Below are 17943 nucleotides of genomic sequence, written 5' to 3'. Positions count from 1 at the left end.
AAGGGGAAGACCAAAGAGGATAGAATTGCAGTAGTCAATACGGGCTGTAACCAGGCTGTGAATGAGTATGGCAGTGCTGTTAGGTGTAAGTGATAGGCGAAGATGATTAATATTGCATAGGTGGAAGTATGCAGACCGAGTAACATTGTTGATGTGAGCGTCAAAAGATAATGTGCTGTCCAAGATTACACCCAGACTCTTAACCTGAGGCGATGGAGAAACTATAGAATTCTCAATAGTCAGAGAAAAACTATCATGTTTAGTAGATTTAGTACCTACTAAGAAGACCTTGATTTTATCACTATTAAGTTTGAGGAAGTGGTATGAAAACCAGGATTTAATTTCTAATGTGAAGCTAGAAAGGGAAGTGGGCAGAAGAGTGGAGGTATGCTTGGTGGATAGCTAGAGCTGGGTGTCATCTGCGTAGCAGTGAAATTGAATGCCAAATTTCCTGAAAATGTGGCCAAGAGGTAATAGGTAGATAATAAACAGGAAGGGGCCCAATACAGAGCCCCGGGGAACACCAGTACAGGAAAGGACTGTGATCTCAAACTTTTAAGCTGGACAAACTGAGTGCGGCCAGAGATATGATCTAAACCAGTCAAGGGGGATGCCAGTGATTCCAATGGAAGCTAATCTCTCTAGGAGGATGTTATGTGAGAAGGTATCAAAGGCCGCACTCGGATCAAGAAGGACAAGTATGGTTAAGAGCTCAGAGTCAGCTGCCATCAACAGATCATTAGTGATTTTAACCAAGGCTGTCTCTGTACTGTGCATGGAGCAAAAACTAGAATGGAATTGTTCAAACAAATGTTGTGAGTCAAGCGAGCATGTACCTGAGATGCGACTGTTCTTTCAAGTGTTTTAGAAAGAAATGGTAAATTTGAGGTTGTGCAAAAATTATTCAAATTGTTGGGGTCTGCACCAGGTTTCTTAAGTATTGGAGTTATTGCAGCTGTTTTGACAGATGCGGGAAAAAGACCAGAGGTAAGGGAAGAATGTATGATATCAGTTATTACAGAGGATAGAGAAGGTAGACAGGCTTTTACTAAATGAGTAGGAAGGGGGTCTAACTGCCAGGTAGATGATTTGGATTTGTGAATAAGACCAGGTATTTCAGCAACAGTTGGGAGTTTAAAACTAGATAGTGAAGAAGCGATGGGAACATAGAAGGGTGAATAAGATAAACTGTATGCAGTATTGTTTGAAGAGGTCAATTGCTGATGAATAATTTCAGATTTGGCATTAAAAAAAGGTCATGAAGGTGTTACATTGAGCAACTGAATACATGTGAGGTGCAAGAGTGTCCGGTGGCTGTAAAATATTGTTTACCATGGAAAACAGGACTCTAGTGTTCCCTTCGCCTGATCTAATTAAATTTGCATAATAAAATGATTTAGCTGTGGACAGAGCCTCCTTATAATGAAGTATGTGGTTGTCATACATGCTTTATAAATAACAAGGCCAGTTTTCGCGTAAAGGCGTTCTAGGCGACAGCCTTTAGTTTTAAGCTGGCATGGTGCAGGTGTAAACCAAGGGGCAGAGTGGTTAAAGGAAACAGACCGGGGTTTTAAAGGAGCAAGACTATTTAAAAGACTATAAAGTCCATCGTTGTAATGAGAGACCAGTTCGTCTGGGATGGATAAATTGTCTTTGCTGGGGAGGTTATCAATTCCACTAGGAAGAGCAGATAAATCAGTATTATTGCACCAAGAGAATGGGAATAAGGGAGTCAAAGTTCAAAGCAAATTTACTTTGCCACAAGTCAGAACATGGGCAAGCTAAGCTGTCAGGTGCTAGTAGAAATATCTGCTAAATATGCAAGAAGACGAAATGGAGCACAGGGCGAATGTGTAGTCCTCTCTCCTCCCTTAGGTATTCATAACTACAGTGAATAGCTGTAGAGGTGTCCAGGCCCTGGACCATATCAGCCACAGCTGAGTGATGATATGAATATTTTTTTATTAAGTACCACAGTATTAAGACATTTTGAGCAAAACGGAAAACACTTAGAATTCCTTACTTTTTAACTTACTGTTTAACTATTAGTAATTGGTTGAATAGTGAAAATGACAACAACAAAAAAACTCTTCCAGTAGAATTTGTTTCAACAAAGTTAGATATCTAGGATTGACATTTTGAGGGCTCAAGGTATATTTTACAATATATTTACAATTCTAATATCCACCATCACAAAAGTTAACTGCCCTGGTAATATTTATGGGTTTATATTTCATATATATCTAGAAATATCACAGTAAGCTTTTGAATAATTTGAATTCTAGCAATAAAATCTTAGGACTACACACAATTTCACAAGTATGTTGCTTGGAGTAGTACGACAAGGAATAAATAAACAATTTTAGGAGGACTTATTGTTTTCACATTATAACTGCTTGCCATAGATTCTTGCCTAAAATCTATACCGTAACTCCTTGACAGGGCATTCTTACTAGCCTCTGCTTCAGTTTTCCTGGCTGTACTCTCCTCATACTCTTTAATTCAGTGGTACTCAACCATGTGCCATGGAGGGCCGAGAGCATCCAGGGTTTCCTACAGCCAGAATCCACAACAGTGATTTCACTGATTAGCACACCTTCAACCAAAGCAGCAGCCACACAGATATCTTAGCACAAAAAGTAAGGAAAATTGTGTTTGGTAGATTATTTCTTTGTTGTAACAATGCCTCTTGGCAATAAATCTTATACCGTTGGAAAGCCTGTTTATTTCCCTTGTAAATGGTGCCACATTTGTAAGGAACATGCATGTGTGGGATGAGCAGCAGAGCTGAGTATGTGGGTTGTGCACATGAAAAATTTGCCAAATCTTCTCTGCCAATGCCAAACAGCTTATTTTGCTGTTACTGTTGACTCTTGTTTTGAGCTTCTGGTACCCCAGGTGCTGACAATCAGGTGCCTGATATAAGATTTATTGCCAAGAAGCATTGTTACAACAAAGAAATAATCTACCAAACACAAAATTCCTTACTTGCTGTGCTAGGTTTATATATATATAGTATATATATAAAACTTTGTTAAAAGAAACACTCAGTGGTGGGGAAAGTGCTCAACAAATAAGGAGCAAAATAATCCAGTGAGTCAAGTAAATTCTCCATGAGACAGTACTGTCTTGTTTCATGTCATAAGCAATCATCAGCTGTCATAAAGCAACTCGGGAAAGGACATATAATTTACTGCCTCGTCATGCACATCACGTGCACAACGTCCAACGGGAAGGGAGAGGTGCGACATTCAAAAACACGTGATCGCTAACGGAGGTGCGACATTCAAAAATTCAAAAACAACTTTATCGCTAACGGTCCAATGGGGGGAGGGGATGGTATTCGTCTATTGGCATGATTTATTTATAATTACAAAATAGGTGCTTATATCTATGTCTGCCACTGCTGGCCAATTCATTCCTGTTATTCAATGTGGACATTTCTGGTTTGCAAATGATAAAATATTTTTCAGTTAGACATAGATTGCACATTTTACTACTGGCTGAATATGCTCTTTTCTTTGAGAGGATTTTCCAGATGGTTGAATAATTAATGTTTCTGTCCACCAGTGACCAAATATAACGGCTTAAAGATGTTACATTCTTTAAACCGTTGTTTCTAAAGCTACACATGTGTGCGTTAAACCTCTTTTTTATTGTTCCCTCTGTTAGACCAACGTATGTCTCTATTTTGCCATTGTCATTTCTCGTCACCGTCGCTTGGTATGAATGTTGCACCTCCGTTAGCGATCATGTGTTTTTGAATTTTTGTATGTCGTACCCCTCCCCTCCCCACTGAACGTTGTGCGCATGATGTGCATGACGAGGCAGTAAATGATATGTCCTTTCCCGAGTTGTTTTATTGACAGCTGATGACTGCTTATGGCATGAAACAGGCTTGTACTGTCTCATAAAGAATTTACTTGACTCACTGGATTATTGTGCTCCTTATTTGTTGAGCACTTTCCCTACCATTGAGTGTTTCTTTAACAAAGTTTGAGAGAGAGAGAGAGAGAGAGAGAGAGAGAGAGAGAGAGAGAGAGAGAGAGAGAGAGAGAGAGAGAGAGAGAGAGAGAGAGAGAGAGAGAGAGAGAGAGAGAGAGAGAGAGAGAGAGATAGGGGTGATGTTGAAAATTGTGATGGTTTCCCTTTAAGCACATTCTTAACCGTCATGGGTAGGTGAACACATGCTGTTGGAAAAAAAAAAGATAGAGCCTTCAGTGGACTGCAGGACATTTAAGAAAATGCCAAAGTCCCCTTGAGTTGTTAGACTGACAAGTCAAAGCCTTAACTACCCGATCTCAACCCTTCCCTTCACCCAGTGTGTTTCTGGGCAACCACCATGATCCATTGGGTCTACACTTCGTCATGTTCCTCCCAACCCTGTACAGCCAGTGTGACCCCAAGCAGTTGCAGAAATGGGTCCCCCTGACAGAGTCCTTCTTGGCCCTGGGCACCTATGCCCAAACTGAGCTGGGACACGGTCAGTCCTGTATTCAACCTTAACTTGTCCTCTGTTCTGTTCATGGTCTTTAATCACAATCTCACACTAGCATTATCTGCTGTGTGTTACTTAATTTTGGCAAGATCAGATATGAGCAGTTCATTTTAATTCATTTATTTATGTAGGATTTGAGACAAACTGTTCCGATCCAAGATTAGTTGTTCTTTTTTCTTTTCTTTTTTTCTTTTTTTTTTGGCGACTGGTGAATCATTGTAGTAGTTTGACAGATCTCTTTTGCCTTGTAAAAACCCCAAGTTGTTGTTTGTTGGCTTTCTATATTATCTATCAATTCTGCTTAGTCCTCACATTTGCTAAGATTGTAGCTCCTGAGTGACCATACCAGTAACATTTCTGCCTTATTACTTATTAGCAGGGCAGAAATGTTCTCATAGCCTGAATGTAGCGTACTAAAATAATGAATCTGGGTCAGATTCAAAGAGTTGTCCAACCTTTTCTAAAATCACGACTTCCCATACTCATGTTGTGAGACCTTTTTTCCCATCTCACAACTTTCTTCTTTTCTGAACTCAGATTATTCACTCCCAAGGTTTGTCCGCACCTTCATTTTTTGATTGATTTGTACCATCTTTCAAATCACTTCTGAAAATATGGTTTCACAAATTTGCATCTATGTAATATTTTGAACCTTGTTTTTACAAAGATTGTTTACCTGTTATTTTGCCCTTTTTACCATGTGGTGCGTTCCATGTTTGAATTTATCTTTAAATGTTTCCTTTCAATTCACTGGTGATGCACATCCTAAACTTTTCATTAAAGAGCCATAACAACAAAATTCCTGTCATTTTTATTTTCTGCAAATGACCCAGCCTGTCTTTAGTTCAGACGTTTTGTTTAGTCTGAAAGTCCCTGAATGTCCCTTTGTTATCCAAGAGGCCCAGAAATCTGGTCAGAGGTAATCTAGGCCAAGCCAGCTACAGCGCCTTTCAGGGAGTGTTCACCTCCCTTGAACTTCACATTGCCTCTGACAACTGTCCTCATTTTAATACACTGAAAAATGTTCTCCTTTCAGCAACACAAATTCAAAACATTTTTGAAGCCAATTTTGTTTTTTGTTTTTTTTACTCAAGAACATTTGTTTTTCAGAAATTACTTATTTTTCTTATGTACACAAGTATTCACCTCCCAAGATTGTCTTCATCTTGAAGTTCCTCAGGCAGACTTAACAGCGTCGGCGATATTTCTTATGCAAAAGTTGAACACAGATGGATTGAAAATCAGTATAGGTTCACTTTGTTAACAACAAATGAATACTACTGACCCAATTTTTGATGCAAAGTGGATGAGTATTTCTCAACCACACAATTTTTGGGGGGGGGGGGTTCCCCCATTTTTCACCCCAGTTGTATCCGGCCAATTTCCCCACTCTTCTGAGCCATCCCGGTCGCTGCTCCACCCCCTCTGCTGAGCCGGGGAGGGCTGCAGACTACCACATGCCTCCTCCGATACATGTGGCGTCACCAGCCGCTTCTTTTCAAGTGACAGTAAGGAGTTTCACCAGGAGGACATATCACAGGGAGGACCACGCTATTCCCCCTCCCCGAACAGGTGCCCCGACTGACCAGAGGAGGCGCTAGTGCAATGACCAGGACACAGCCACACATCCGGCTTCCCACCTGCAGACATGGCCAATTGTGTCTGTAGAGATGCCCCACCAAGCTGGAGTTGACATGGGGATTCGAACCTGCGATCCCCATGTTGGTAGGCAATGGAGTAGACCGCTACGCCACCCAGACGCCCAATTTTTTTCATTTTTGATATAATTCTGAAGACCTCTGGATGCTCTCTTTCATTTTGACACCATAGAGAACTTTTTTGAAAACTTGTCGAGGAGTTGGAAAAAAAAAATCAGATTTGAATGTTTTAATTTCCATGTTGTCTTTATGCATACTCAATAATCCAGGTAAGAAAATCAAAGAAAGTTGAATCAATTCATCTGGATACAGTGTTTATTGACAGATACGTTTCGTCACTCATCTAAGTGCCCTCTTTAGTCTAAACTCACTGCAGGAAACTGATCATTGGTTTCGGTCGTTATGCCCCTGTCTTGTTTATAAGGGTGGGGATACCTGCAGTCAGTTTAGACTGAAGAGGTCACTTAGATGAGTGATGAAACGTTTCTCTCCATAAATGTTGTATCCAGATGAACTAACTCAACTTTCTTTGAATTTCCATGTTGCAATACAGCAAAACATGAGCAAGTCAATGGGGGATGCATACTCTGAAGCCACTGTTATGATACTGTTGACTTATAAGCCAAACCTATATTCCGGTCATTATTAACCCACCCCCTGCCCCTCTCCTGGTCCGCCAGAATATTGTCAATATTAAACTGGTCCGTGGTGCAAAAAAGGTTGGGGACCCCTGGTCTAATGTAATGAATTACTGAATTTGGACTGTTTTTCCTTTCCAGAGAAACTAACACGGCTCCAGAACTTATGTCATAACCTCACATCCCCTCATACCAATTGACTCTTATAAAATTGAAGAAGATGAACGCAGAACCAAGGCACTCATCTTGAAGTGAAAAAAAAGTTGTTAAAAATCCTTTCATTTCATTTGCCAGTACTAAATACAGAACATCATAAAATACGCTCTGGTGTTTCTTGCCGAAGTTTTTCTATGTATTTTTGAGTGCTTTCTATCAAAGAGCATATACTGCCTTGTCACAACCCCAAGAAGTTCTCCGGTCCTACTGTTATCTTTCATTTTAAAAGCCATAGTAGGTTTCACGCATTGCTCCTGACATGGAGAAAATGGCTGGTGGTACATGGGCATGGACAAAGTTGTCATGTTAAATTTTACACGTTCATATCGAAACCAGTCTTGCTTGTCCTTCATTTTTCTTTACTCAGATGTGTTTAATTGTATTTAATCAACAAAGATTCAAAGGGTTATGGCATGCAACGCATGAGTTAATCATCAGTGTAATAAGGTTATCACAGATGAACGGAGGAGATAATCATCTTTTCCTGAATTAAGAAAGGGGTTTTAAATCATCACCTGATTACTTTGCATGAATTGCTCACAAGTTTTTTTTTCCCTCTTCTCATTTGTTTCTGTGCTGTACGCTTCCAAAAACTTCAACTATCCATTTCCCTTAAACTTTCAACTGAAATGCTAACACATTGTCTCTGCTGTCAACATATTCAAACTTTGCCCAAACATATTTTTTATCTGTCTGCGGTCCCCCTGGGCTGGACTTTCAATGGTTGAGTCCAATCTAAAAAAAAAAAAAATCCTACTTGTATCTCCTCTCTGCAATCCCACATACTATCTTTCCTCCTTTCCTACTTTTCTGTACCATTTGACCCTGATCTGCCGGCCCAGCTGTGTGCACTGCGGCAGACCGGAGCCCCTGGATCTCCATCTGGGCATGTTCCTGCCCACCCTGCTCAACCAGGCCACCCCAGAGCAGATGGACCGCTTCTTCATGCCTGCCTGGAATCTGGAGATCATCGGCACCTACGCTCAGACTGAGATAGGCCACGGTAAAGCTATACAGACCGGCAGGACAAATATCAGAGGCTGGCTATTTTATTTTTCTTAGTTGAAGCTCCCAGATATCTATCTGTGATTTTCAGAGACATTCCTTGGCTTGTGGTTTTGTTCAGTGGACCATCACTTTACATGGCCAATGCCTTTGAAATTTTCAATGCCATTAGCTGCCATGCTCACTGGCTGCCCAACACTGGTGGCGTGAACTGCATAGTTCTTTGAGGATTAACCTTCTCTCATCTTGACTCCGAGCTCCTTTTTGTTATTTGTTTTTACTGAAATGTTATGTGTACTTGGTCAGGAAAAGGCTACTTTGAGCCCATGTTCTCTAATAACTGCAAATACTCAGTCAAGCATAAGTGCTGACTATGAACAGTATTAAATGGATTGTTATCGTACCCCAAGGGGTGTTGTTTTTGGTGCTGTTTGTTTATGACTATATAGGAAAGTGGCAATAGCAAATGAAAAACATTTCAGGAGATAAAATGTTGGAAGTAATTGGGGCAAGATCACAAAAAGGTAAAAATTTTTGGCTACAACTTTGTCAAAAATTGTTCAAATTATTTGATCTGACACTAAACAGTTTGATGTTTTGTTGTTGTATCTTGCACCACTTGTTTTCAATGATATGATGTAGTTTACATGGCTTTTGAGATCTGTCATACGCCTTCAAGGACCATTACATTTTAATAGCGTTGTAACTCGTGGAATCGGTTCATTTCATTCATTAGTTCATCAGAAATCAGTTAATTTGGCTAAATATATTTTACTGTATTTTTGTAAGATATGTCAGCTATTCTGTATTTTGTCATCCAATCAGTGTTTTTTTTTCCCTAGTTGCTTTTTAGATCAATGATTTATCTTAAAATGTGTCACAACTAAAAGTTATAATTGATTGCCACTCATGCAGTCTCCTGTGACTATGGCATTTGTGGGTAGTATTGTAACAATGAGGACTCTCCCAATAGTTTTAATTTTTTTTAATCACTTTTTCCACACTATTGTTTGCTCCTTGTGTGTATGTTTGCCCGTGTTCATGCATACATGCGGATGCATGCTTGTGTGTGTGTGTGTGTGTGTGTGTGTGTGTGTGTGTGTGTGTGTGTGTGTGTGTGTGTGGGCTTTTGGGCACTAACTTTTTTTAGGCACTCACCTCAGAGGTTTGGAGACTACTGCCACGTATGACCCAGCCACACAGGAATTTGTCTTGAACAGTCCTACTATCAGCTCCATCAAATGGTGGCCTGGAGGACGTAAGACACCTACACACAACAACCTTTTTTAAATGGGTTGATAGACTCAACATAAATAATGCAAGTGGCTTTATGATGCAGAAATGTTTATACATCAAATCAGAATTCACAGAACACGAACAAGAAGTTTGCTTTGGCATGGCCGAATGTTAGTTGAATGAATTTGTTAACTGCAGATGATGTTTAAGTATGTAAACCGACAAATTTGGAAAAATTTGGTGACGTTTCTTTTTTGTTTGGTTATCTATAAATGAAGAAAAACAGTTTAGAAAGGAATAGATACCCTATAGCAGCGGTCCCCAACCTTTTTTGCGCCACGGACCGGTTTAATGTCAGACAATATTTTCACGGGCCGGCCTTTAAGGTGTGGCGGATAAATACACAAAATAAAATGATACAACCGGCATAAAAACTGTGGTATTTTCTAAATATAATAATAAACGTGAATCCACTGTGTACTCGTATGCAACTTTATTAGCAGCGTCCTCGTAACATCGCGGCAACAACATAACATGAGTAACATCCTCTCTGCCGAGTGAGTCATAGACGGATGTAACAGAGGGAATCCGGTCATTTTTCAAAATAAAACATCGTTCAGACTCGGATGATAAATAAAACGGAAATAATGTAAGTTATTTATTCTTTCTCTGCGGCCCGGTACCAAATGACCCACGGACCGGTACCGGTCCGCGGCCCGGGGGTTGGGGACCGCTGCCCTATAGCATTACCCTTTCTGTCCCATCCTTACAGTTGGAAAGACGTCCAATCATGCCATAGTCCTTGCTCAGCTTCACTCTCAGGGGAGGTGCCATGGTCTGCATGCCTTCATAGTACCCATTCGCAGCATGAGCACCCATGAACCGCTGCCAGGTAACCACTTCTCTGTGATCTTTGAGATCTTGCCCTGGATGTGGATTTGGTGGTCAATACTCTTTTCTCTTTTGGTTCTTTCCACTCCTCCGTTTGCTCTTTCTCAGGAATTACTGTTGGAGATATTGGTCCCAAGTTTGGCTTTGATGAAGTAGATAATGGCTACCTGAAACTGAAGAATGTACGGATCCCACGTGAGAACATGCTTATGAAATATGCCAAGGTGAGCTTGTGACTTTAGCCTTCTCCATACAGTGTTATGAGGTCTTCTGATTTTCCTCTTTTGTCCCAGTTATGAAATATGATGCAGCTGACCAGACCTGGGATGGGACAGGTTGATGAGAATGGGTGGTTTGATGACAGCACTTTGATTTATTGAACTAAATGATGCAAGTTTACCATGCATGTGCTGCATAACATGACATTGCACATATTAGGTGCAGGAGATTATCAGGAGACTTGAGCACAGAGGACTGGTGGACAGTATTTTTGAGTGGTGTGAGCAGAACCACCTGCTACTCAACATCAGCAAGACAAAGGAGATGGTGTTGGACTTTAGGAGGACTGGAGTCCACTTGTTTCCTTTTTCCATCAAGGGAGAGGATGTGGAGGTGGTCCTGAGCTACAAGTACCTGGGGGTGCAGCTCGACAATAAACTGGAATGGACTGGTAATACAGATGTCCTTTACAAGAGGGGCTAGAGCTGGCTTCATTTCCTGAAGAGGCTCAGGTCCTTTGGTGTATGCAGGACTCTGCTGAACATGTTTTGCCAGTCAGTGGTGGCCAGTGCAGTGCTGTACGTGGTGGGGGCAGCATGAAGGAGGGTGACACCAAGAGGCTGAACAAGGTGGTTCTGTCCTTGGTGTCACTATGGATACTAAAGAAAGTGGCCAATAGGAGGATGAGAACCAACCTCCTGGCCATCATGGACAATCCTTTCCATCACCTACATGACACTGTGGCAGAGCAGAGTAGCCCCTTTAGCAACCACATTGCACCAAGGAGCACTATAGGAGATCTTTGCTGCCTGCTGTAATAAGACTGTGCAACTCCTCTGGCTGGCTCGATCGGGGGGATCAGAGTCAGGCTGGGGGATGTTAAATTATACTGGACTGTTCTTGTGGTATATAATGTTTCAGATGTCTATTTTCTGTTGTAACTAATTTTGTCGTTGTTTGTGATGTGAGCTGCTGTAATGCCTTAATTTCCCCTCGGGATCAATAAAGTACTTATCTATCTATTAGATGCCGCACATATGGTTCTTACACAGTACATTTGGTTCTGTATAGTTAAGAGAACTGTTAACACAGTAAACTCTACATCTTATGTTCTAAACAAACCTGCAGGTTTATCTGTTCTATGTGTGTATTTGAGGTTAATCTTTGGTTTGTATATGATTTTTTCTTTTTCTTTTGCTTGTCCTGTAGAACCGATGTTTGTAGAAAGTTCAACATCATAAGTGTCTTCAGTTTCTAACGCAATTCATCTTAGGGGTAGAGCAACATTGCAGAGGGCAGGTGAAAAGATTGGCAGTTACTGTCAGAATGAATTTGTTCCGTTCATTCTGTCCACTACCTTTGAGGGTCTAAGGACAGGATGTTGTGTTGCTGTAAAGCCCCTTGAGGCAAATTTGTAATTTGTGATATTGGGCTATACCAATAAAATTGACTTGACTTGACTTGACACTAGGTGGAGCCAGATGGTAGCTACGTGAAGCCACCCAGTGCTAAACTGACCTATGGCACCATGGTCTTCATCCGCTCCATGATCGTAGGCCAGTCAGCCCGCACCCTCGCTAAGGCCTGTATAATTGCCATCCGCTACAGCACTGTCCGACACCAGTCTGAAATCCGCCCTGGGTTAGTAATTATTTCTGTAATCATGTATTATTACACACACACACACACACACACACTAAAACATTGAAACAAAAATAGATACTCAAACATTGCACAGAACACACATGTATGTGGCATGAATAAACAAAACAACCCATGCCTGTGCACTGAGGTCAATAAACAACACCTTTTTTACTTTATGAACAAGTGTATTTGGCCAGCTTTTGGGGCACATAACTCAATTAGGTTTTTGCCATATGGATCTTTCTTACCTAAATCTGTTCAAATGAGGCAAAACCAATGGGGAAGAACATGAATGGGTTGAATTGATGGCTCATTTAATATATTCTGCTATGCAAATTCTGGCATGCCAAATGTACAATAGAGCACCCTTTATTAATCAGCATATATGCTGGTTGATTTTGTTTGGACTTAACCCTTTGAAAATGCACCTCCCACGGGTGGCCCCCTGCTTGCCACCTTTGGGAGATCCGCGGGTGGCAAGCAGGGGGCTGCCCATGAATCTGATGGCCAAATCCGATGAAATATTTCTATTGCAGATGAAACTATCAAAACGCCTTTGCAGTTTGCTCATAAAAATGAGCATGTTTCAAAAGCTAAAAAATTTACATAATTTCCTACATTCAGAATTTTTTTGGATCAATATGTTTTGTGTGTTTATTTAGTAAAATTTGATGAAAAACGTCTTATTGTATTTTTTTATTTGACACAATTTCAATACTTTTATCAGTTATCGTTTACCGACTTGCATAACATTTAGCTTAGGTTGTACAGATTTTTGGGATATTAAGCATTTGAAGATACTCCGAAGAAATGACAACACAGCAAGCAAAAATACCAATGTAGGCACTGGCAGACCATTTCTATCGCAGAGGTCAAAGGGTTAAATTGTCATCGATCAATGTTGGATAAGTGCAGTCATGTTACACTTCAAATTAACAGCAGATTAAATTAACAGCAGAGATGCGAGTTGCAAAATAAATGAGCAAGTGTGTTCTCAAACATTTTTACTTTTGAGATTGCTGTTTTAAGGGGTTTCCTTGAAAAACAAATTAACACTTCATTGGTGCCATTATACATTCCCAGCTGAGGTTAACGGTAGTTTTTAACCAAAAGTATTCAAAGAATTTTTTTGGGGGGATTTTTTTTGGATACACATCTTCCATCCACCTTTATTGTTTGAGTTTTTACTGAAAAGTAAGATGTGTATTTTCTCTTCTGCAGAGAGCCGGAGCCCCAGATCTTGGACTACCAAACACAGCAGTATAAGCTGTTCCCTCTGCTGGCCACTGCCTACGCCTTCCACTTTGTCGGCCAGTACATGAACAATACCTATCACCGCATCACTGGAGACATCAGCCAGGGTGACTTCAGTGAACTACCTGAGGTACATAAAGGTCCTATATGCTCTCACTCCTTATTATGTCATTGGTGATCAATCATGTGCCATGGAAGGCCATGTGTATTAAGGTTTTTATTCTAACCTTACACGACATCCAGCTAATTTCGCTGATAAGTCGTCTTCCTTGTGGGTGAAGGTGTGTTAATCAATGAAATCAGCTGGTTATCCCCGTTAGCTGGATAGCCTGGAGGGAATTTGCATTTGGTCGTGTGTGCATGTGTATATGTGTGTGTGTGTGTGTGTGTGTGTGTGTGTGTGTGTGTGTGTGTGTGTGTGTGTGTGTGTGTGTGTGTGGCTAATCTCGCCACTGGACCCATCAGCCTAACATTTTTTTGTGTACAGTTAGGACTATATGATGAAGAACACCTCATTGTTGCAGTGATTCAAAACCTTCGAAAAATGTTTGTTTTCACTATCGCTGCTCCCTCTCTTCATTCACTCTCTACCTCGCTTGACCAATGCTGCTCTCTGTTGCTGCCCGATCCGTGCGCATCCACGACTCGCATCTACGGTTGACTCAGATCGGGCAGCAACATGATCAAAAGCTATTAAAAGAATTCTAATAATCCAAAAAAATCCAAAAGTTATAAAGGGACAAATTCTTTTAGGTTGGAGTCAAAACAGAAAGTATTGCATAATCTTATCGCTGCGCGATCTGAGTCAACCATAGATGTTAGTTGCGCATGCGTGACTGTAAACGGTTTACCCAGCTTTATTATATTATGAAAATAAAGACAGGGTTAGAGTTAGACCGAAATGGTCGTATAGCAAACCTTTTCTTTTTGGAAAGTGCAAGTTCATATTGGTTGCATTCATGCGAAGGTCCGCCTAGGAAGCCGCGTATCCACAGACTGATGGGCAAAACGTTTGTATAAGGTAGATTATTTTTTAGCTTGAATGCTGCATATTAAAAACTTGTTTCATATCAGGAATCAGGAACATTTATTTGTCATTTCATTTCATGTACTTGTGTATGTGAAATGAAATGAAATTTAATTTCCCCCAGCCCACAGTAGTGCAGCACAAAGACATATCCAAAACCTACAAGAATACATATATCCATCCATCCATCCATTATCCAAACCGCTTATCCTGCTGTCAGGGTCACGGAGATGCTGGAGCGTATCCCAGCAGTCATTGGGTGGCAGGCGGGGAGACACCCTGGACAGGCCGGCAGGCCATCACAGGGCCCAACACATGTATCCAAACTACAAAAAAAAAACTGCAAAACTACGAAAAAACATATGCAACATAACCACAAAAAAAATATTCCCTGTCCAAGAGAGCGAACGCCAGCCAGGATGACTGTCAGAACTGCCATCTGCATGGGCTAGCAGTTAGCTTAGCCTGCCCTGCTTCTGCATCCTGTCAAACCGCCCTTGGTGTTTCCCCTTTGGGCACAGCTCCAGGCAGGGCCATGATCCTTGAGCCCACCAGAGGCAGTGGACCAGGCTCCCCCAGCCGATCCAACGCCGGCTCTCCCAGCCAGACACCTTCGACACACCACCTCTCACTCCACACAATGACACCAAAAACACAGTCAACGCCAGGCAAGGCCGCCACCAGACCACCCTCGGTGTTATCAGAACTGCCGGTCTGCATGGGCTAGCAGTTAGCTTAGCCTGCCCCGCTTCCTCGTCCTGTCAAACCGCCCTCAGTGTTTCCTCTTCGGGCAGGGCCGCGGTCCCCGGGCCCACAGGATTCAGCAGACCAAGCTCCCCCAGCCGATCCAGCACCAGCTCTCCCAGCCATCGGACGAAGGCAGTGCATGGACGGCACTGGGTAAGGCCGCCACAAACGTTAAGTTTAAGCCACCATCTTTCCACACCAGTACTGGGTGAGGCCGCTGCAAACGTGAGTGCGCGCCGCCATCTCCCCACACCTGAAGCAGAAACATTAATACCTCCCATTCAATCTACTGGGGTGCTACGCAAAAGTCTTATAAAGACAGGAAAAACACTAGTTTTTCTGTCCGTGTGTGCGTGTATCTGTCCACTGCTTATCTTGCATACTGCTGGTCCTGTCAGCCTAATAATTTTTCTGCACAGTGATGACTTTGAGTATGATCAGGGACCTCTCGTGGTTGTGGTGATTCAAAACCTTTGAAAAACCTGTTTTATATATAGCTGATTTGTCACCTAAGTCCAAGCACCGGAGAAAGAGAGATAGGCAGGCAGCGCCTCCGCATTTTCCCTTCTTGTAGGTGAAAAAAGGGGTGGTTTGTTGCCAAGTTCGAACACTGGCAAAGGGGAGATATGCCTGGCAGGGATCTGCACCCTGCTGCGTGCCCTCTTCTAGTTTAGTGTTGGGTTGGAATGAAAACCTGCATACACACGGCCCTCCATGGCACTTAAGATTGGGCACCACTGCCTTATCTTAACTGGCATGTTGACTGGCTGATTGAATGCAGTGCCTTAGTCCCATTGGCAGATCCAACTGACCAGCACTGCATAGGTTTGGTAACTGGATGGGTTGTAAATGGGTAAATTAACTGAATGAGATTTTCTAGGTGACACACTCATTTCAGGGGACTGTGTATGGTTGGCAAGGATGAACACATATGTATACATATCAGGGGTGCACAATATATCAGTCAGCTTATCTGTATCGCCAGTCATTGCTAAAGAAATAATATTTAGGTATTTGGACAGATAACAAATTATGCGTATGTTGCACCAATATGATGCATTCATTTTGTGCTGACAACAACTTTAGGCGTTGAAGGAAAGATTGGTTTGATACAGCCTCCAAAGAAATGTCTGCAGCGTGCACTATTTCTGTTTCAGTGTGACAACTAATAGACTATTTTGAATGGATAAAGTTGCTATCTTAACTTCATATGCATTTTTAAAAACTTTTTGTTACGATTGAATGGAGCAGATTTTCGCCCTTTACAGTGTGATGGTCAGCATTTTACTGGGACGCTTTCAAGAACTGACCTTTTGTGGAACAAATGCAAAAGCAAAGATATTCAAGTGTTACGACAAAATAAATGTCACATGTTTTTTCCATTTATGTTGAAGTAATTTGTGCTCATCTCCTTCAGTGAATGCAGACATTTGGAAATAGTCAAGTTTTTAGTAACTAATCAGGACAGAAGCTAATAAAGTAGTGTTTTTTAGACGTCCACATCTGCACCAAACATCACAGTTACAGTAATACCCTTTTCCCACTTACCAAAAAACCTGCTAATGTCCCTTTGATCAATGTAAAAAGGCGGATGTTAGCGGGTTTTTTGGCCAGTGGGAAAAGGGTATTAGATAATAGGTAAATTCAACAGGTAAAAGCTAAGAAACTTTGTGTTATTGCATCCATCCATCCATCATCCAAGCCGCTTATCCCAGTCAGGGTCGCGGGATGCTGGAGCCTATTCCAGCAGTCATTGGATGGCAGGCGGGGAGACACCCTGGATAGGCTGCCAGTCCATCACAGGGCTGACACATTCACACCTAGGGACAATTTACTATTGCTGATTCACCTGACCTACATGTCTTTGGGCTGTGGGAGGAAACCGGAGCACCCGGAGAAAACCCACATAGACACGGGGAGAAACGCAAACTCCACACAGAGGACAACCTGGGATGACCCCCAAGGTGGGATCACCCCGGGGTTTGAACCCAGGACCTCCTTGCTGTGAGGCGACCGCTCTAACCACTGCGCCACCGTGCTGCCTGTTATTGCAATGAAACAAAAAATATCGGTATTACTATTGGCCAGAATGACTGGCTGAAAGACATGTCTTTCTGATGTGTCTGCTGATTATACACATGGTCTCACACCCCATCTCTGGTTGTACATTAGCAGGAGTAACTCATAATCATTCCCCCTCATTTGTGTCCAGCTCCATGCCCTGTCTGCTGGTTTGAAGGCATTCACCACCTGGACAGCCAGTTCAGGAATCGAGGCATGCCGTATGTCCTGTGGTGGCCATGGTTACTCCCGCAGCAGTGCACTACCAGACATTTATGTCACCTTCACTCCCACCTGCACCTATGAGGGGGAGAACACAGTCATGATGCTGCAGACAGCGAGGTATGTAATGGGACTGATGCATATGGATATGAATGAGGAAATTGCAATTTATATGTGTTTGTGCTGCTTTGTGTGCCTCATAGGTCTGAGTTTGTCAGTTGAGACACTCAGCATTGTCTGATGCTCATGCTATTCTCATTTGTGTAAGAACAAGCTGTACTTTCATAAGGTTAAAGGTGAAAACATTGATCCCATATCTGTATTCTGATAGTGAATGACTGTACATACTGTACATACTGAAGAACATTGTGTGTTTGGCTGATGAGCTTTCATTAATCTGCTGCCTCTGGGTTGTTTTCAGCTGACTTGTTTCCTGTCTACATTCTGAGGCCCTTTCTTTTCTTACTGAGATCCAGCCTTAGAATCTACAGTTAGATTGTGGAGATGTCAGCCAGTACAAATGGTGACATTCACCCACAGAAATACATGTGTTCCCAACTTGCTGGGACAGTGTTAAAAATTTTAAGCCACAAGGGACACATATAGTAGGTGTCTGGTTTTCCTTGT

General features: G+C 41.9%; 1 protein-coding gene across 2 annotated transcripts in view; it reads left to right on the top strand.

The window, feature by feature from the left end:
- The window catches only part of acox1 (acyl-CoA oxidase 1, palmitoyl), a 36665-nt gene that overhangs the window by 3994 nt on the left and 14728 nt on the right, over window positions 1-17943 (top strand). The window contains exons 3-9 of one of the 2 annotated variants that reach the window (XM_056279617.1): window positions 7853-8013; window positions 9166-9273; window positions 10024-10143; window positions 10251-10366; window positions 11833-12002; window positions 13227-13389; window positions 17246-17436. In XM_056279617.1, coding sequence (XP_056135592.1) covers window positions 7853-8013; window positions 9166-9273; window positions 10024-10143; window positions 10251-10366; window positions 11833-12002; window positions 13227-13389; window positions 17246-17436 — 1029 coding nt within the window. The remainder of the gene's footprint in view (window positions 1-7852; window positions 8014-9165; window positions 9274-10023; window positions 10144-10250; window positions 10367-11832; window positions 12003-13226; window positions 13390-17245; window positions 17437-17943) is intronic. The other variant, XM_056279618.1, reaches the window with a different exon arrangement.

This window comes from Lampris incognitus, chromosome 5, assembly GCF_029633865.1.
Source record: "Lampris incognitus isolate fLamInc1 chromosome 5, fLamInc1.hap2, whole genome shotgun sequence".
In the NCBI taxonomy this organism is placed as follows: domain Eukaryota; kingdom Metazoa; phylum Chordata; class Actinopteri; order Lampriformes; family Lampridae; genus Lampris; species Lampris incognitus.
Note: the sequence above shows the minus strand (reverse complement) of the source record. Positions and strands in the feature narration are given on the sequence as shown.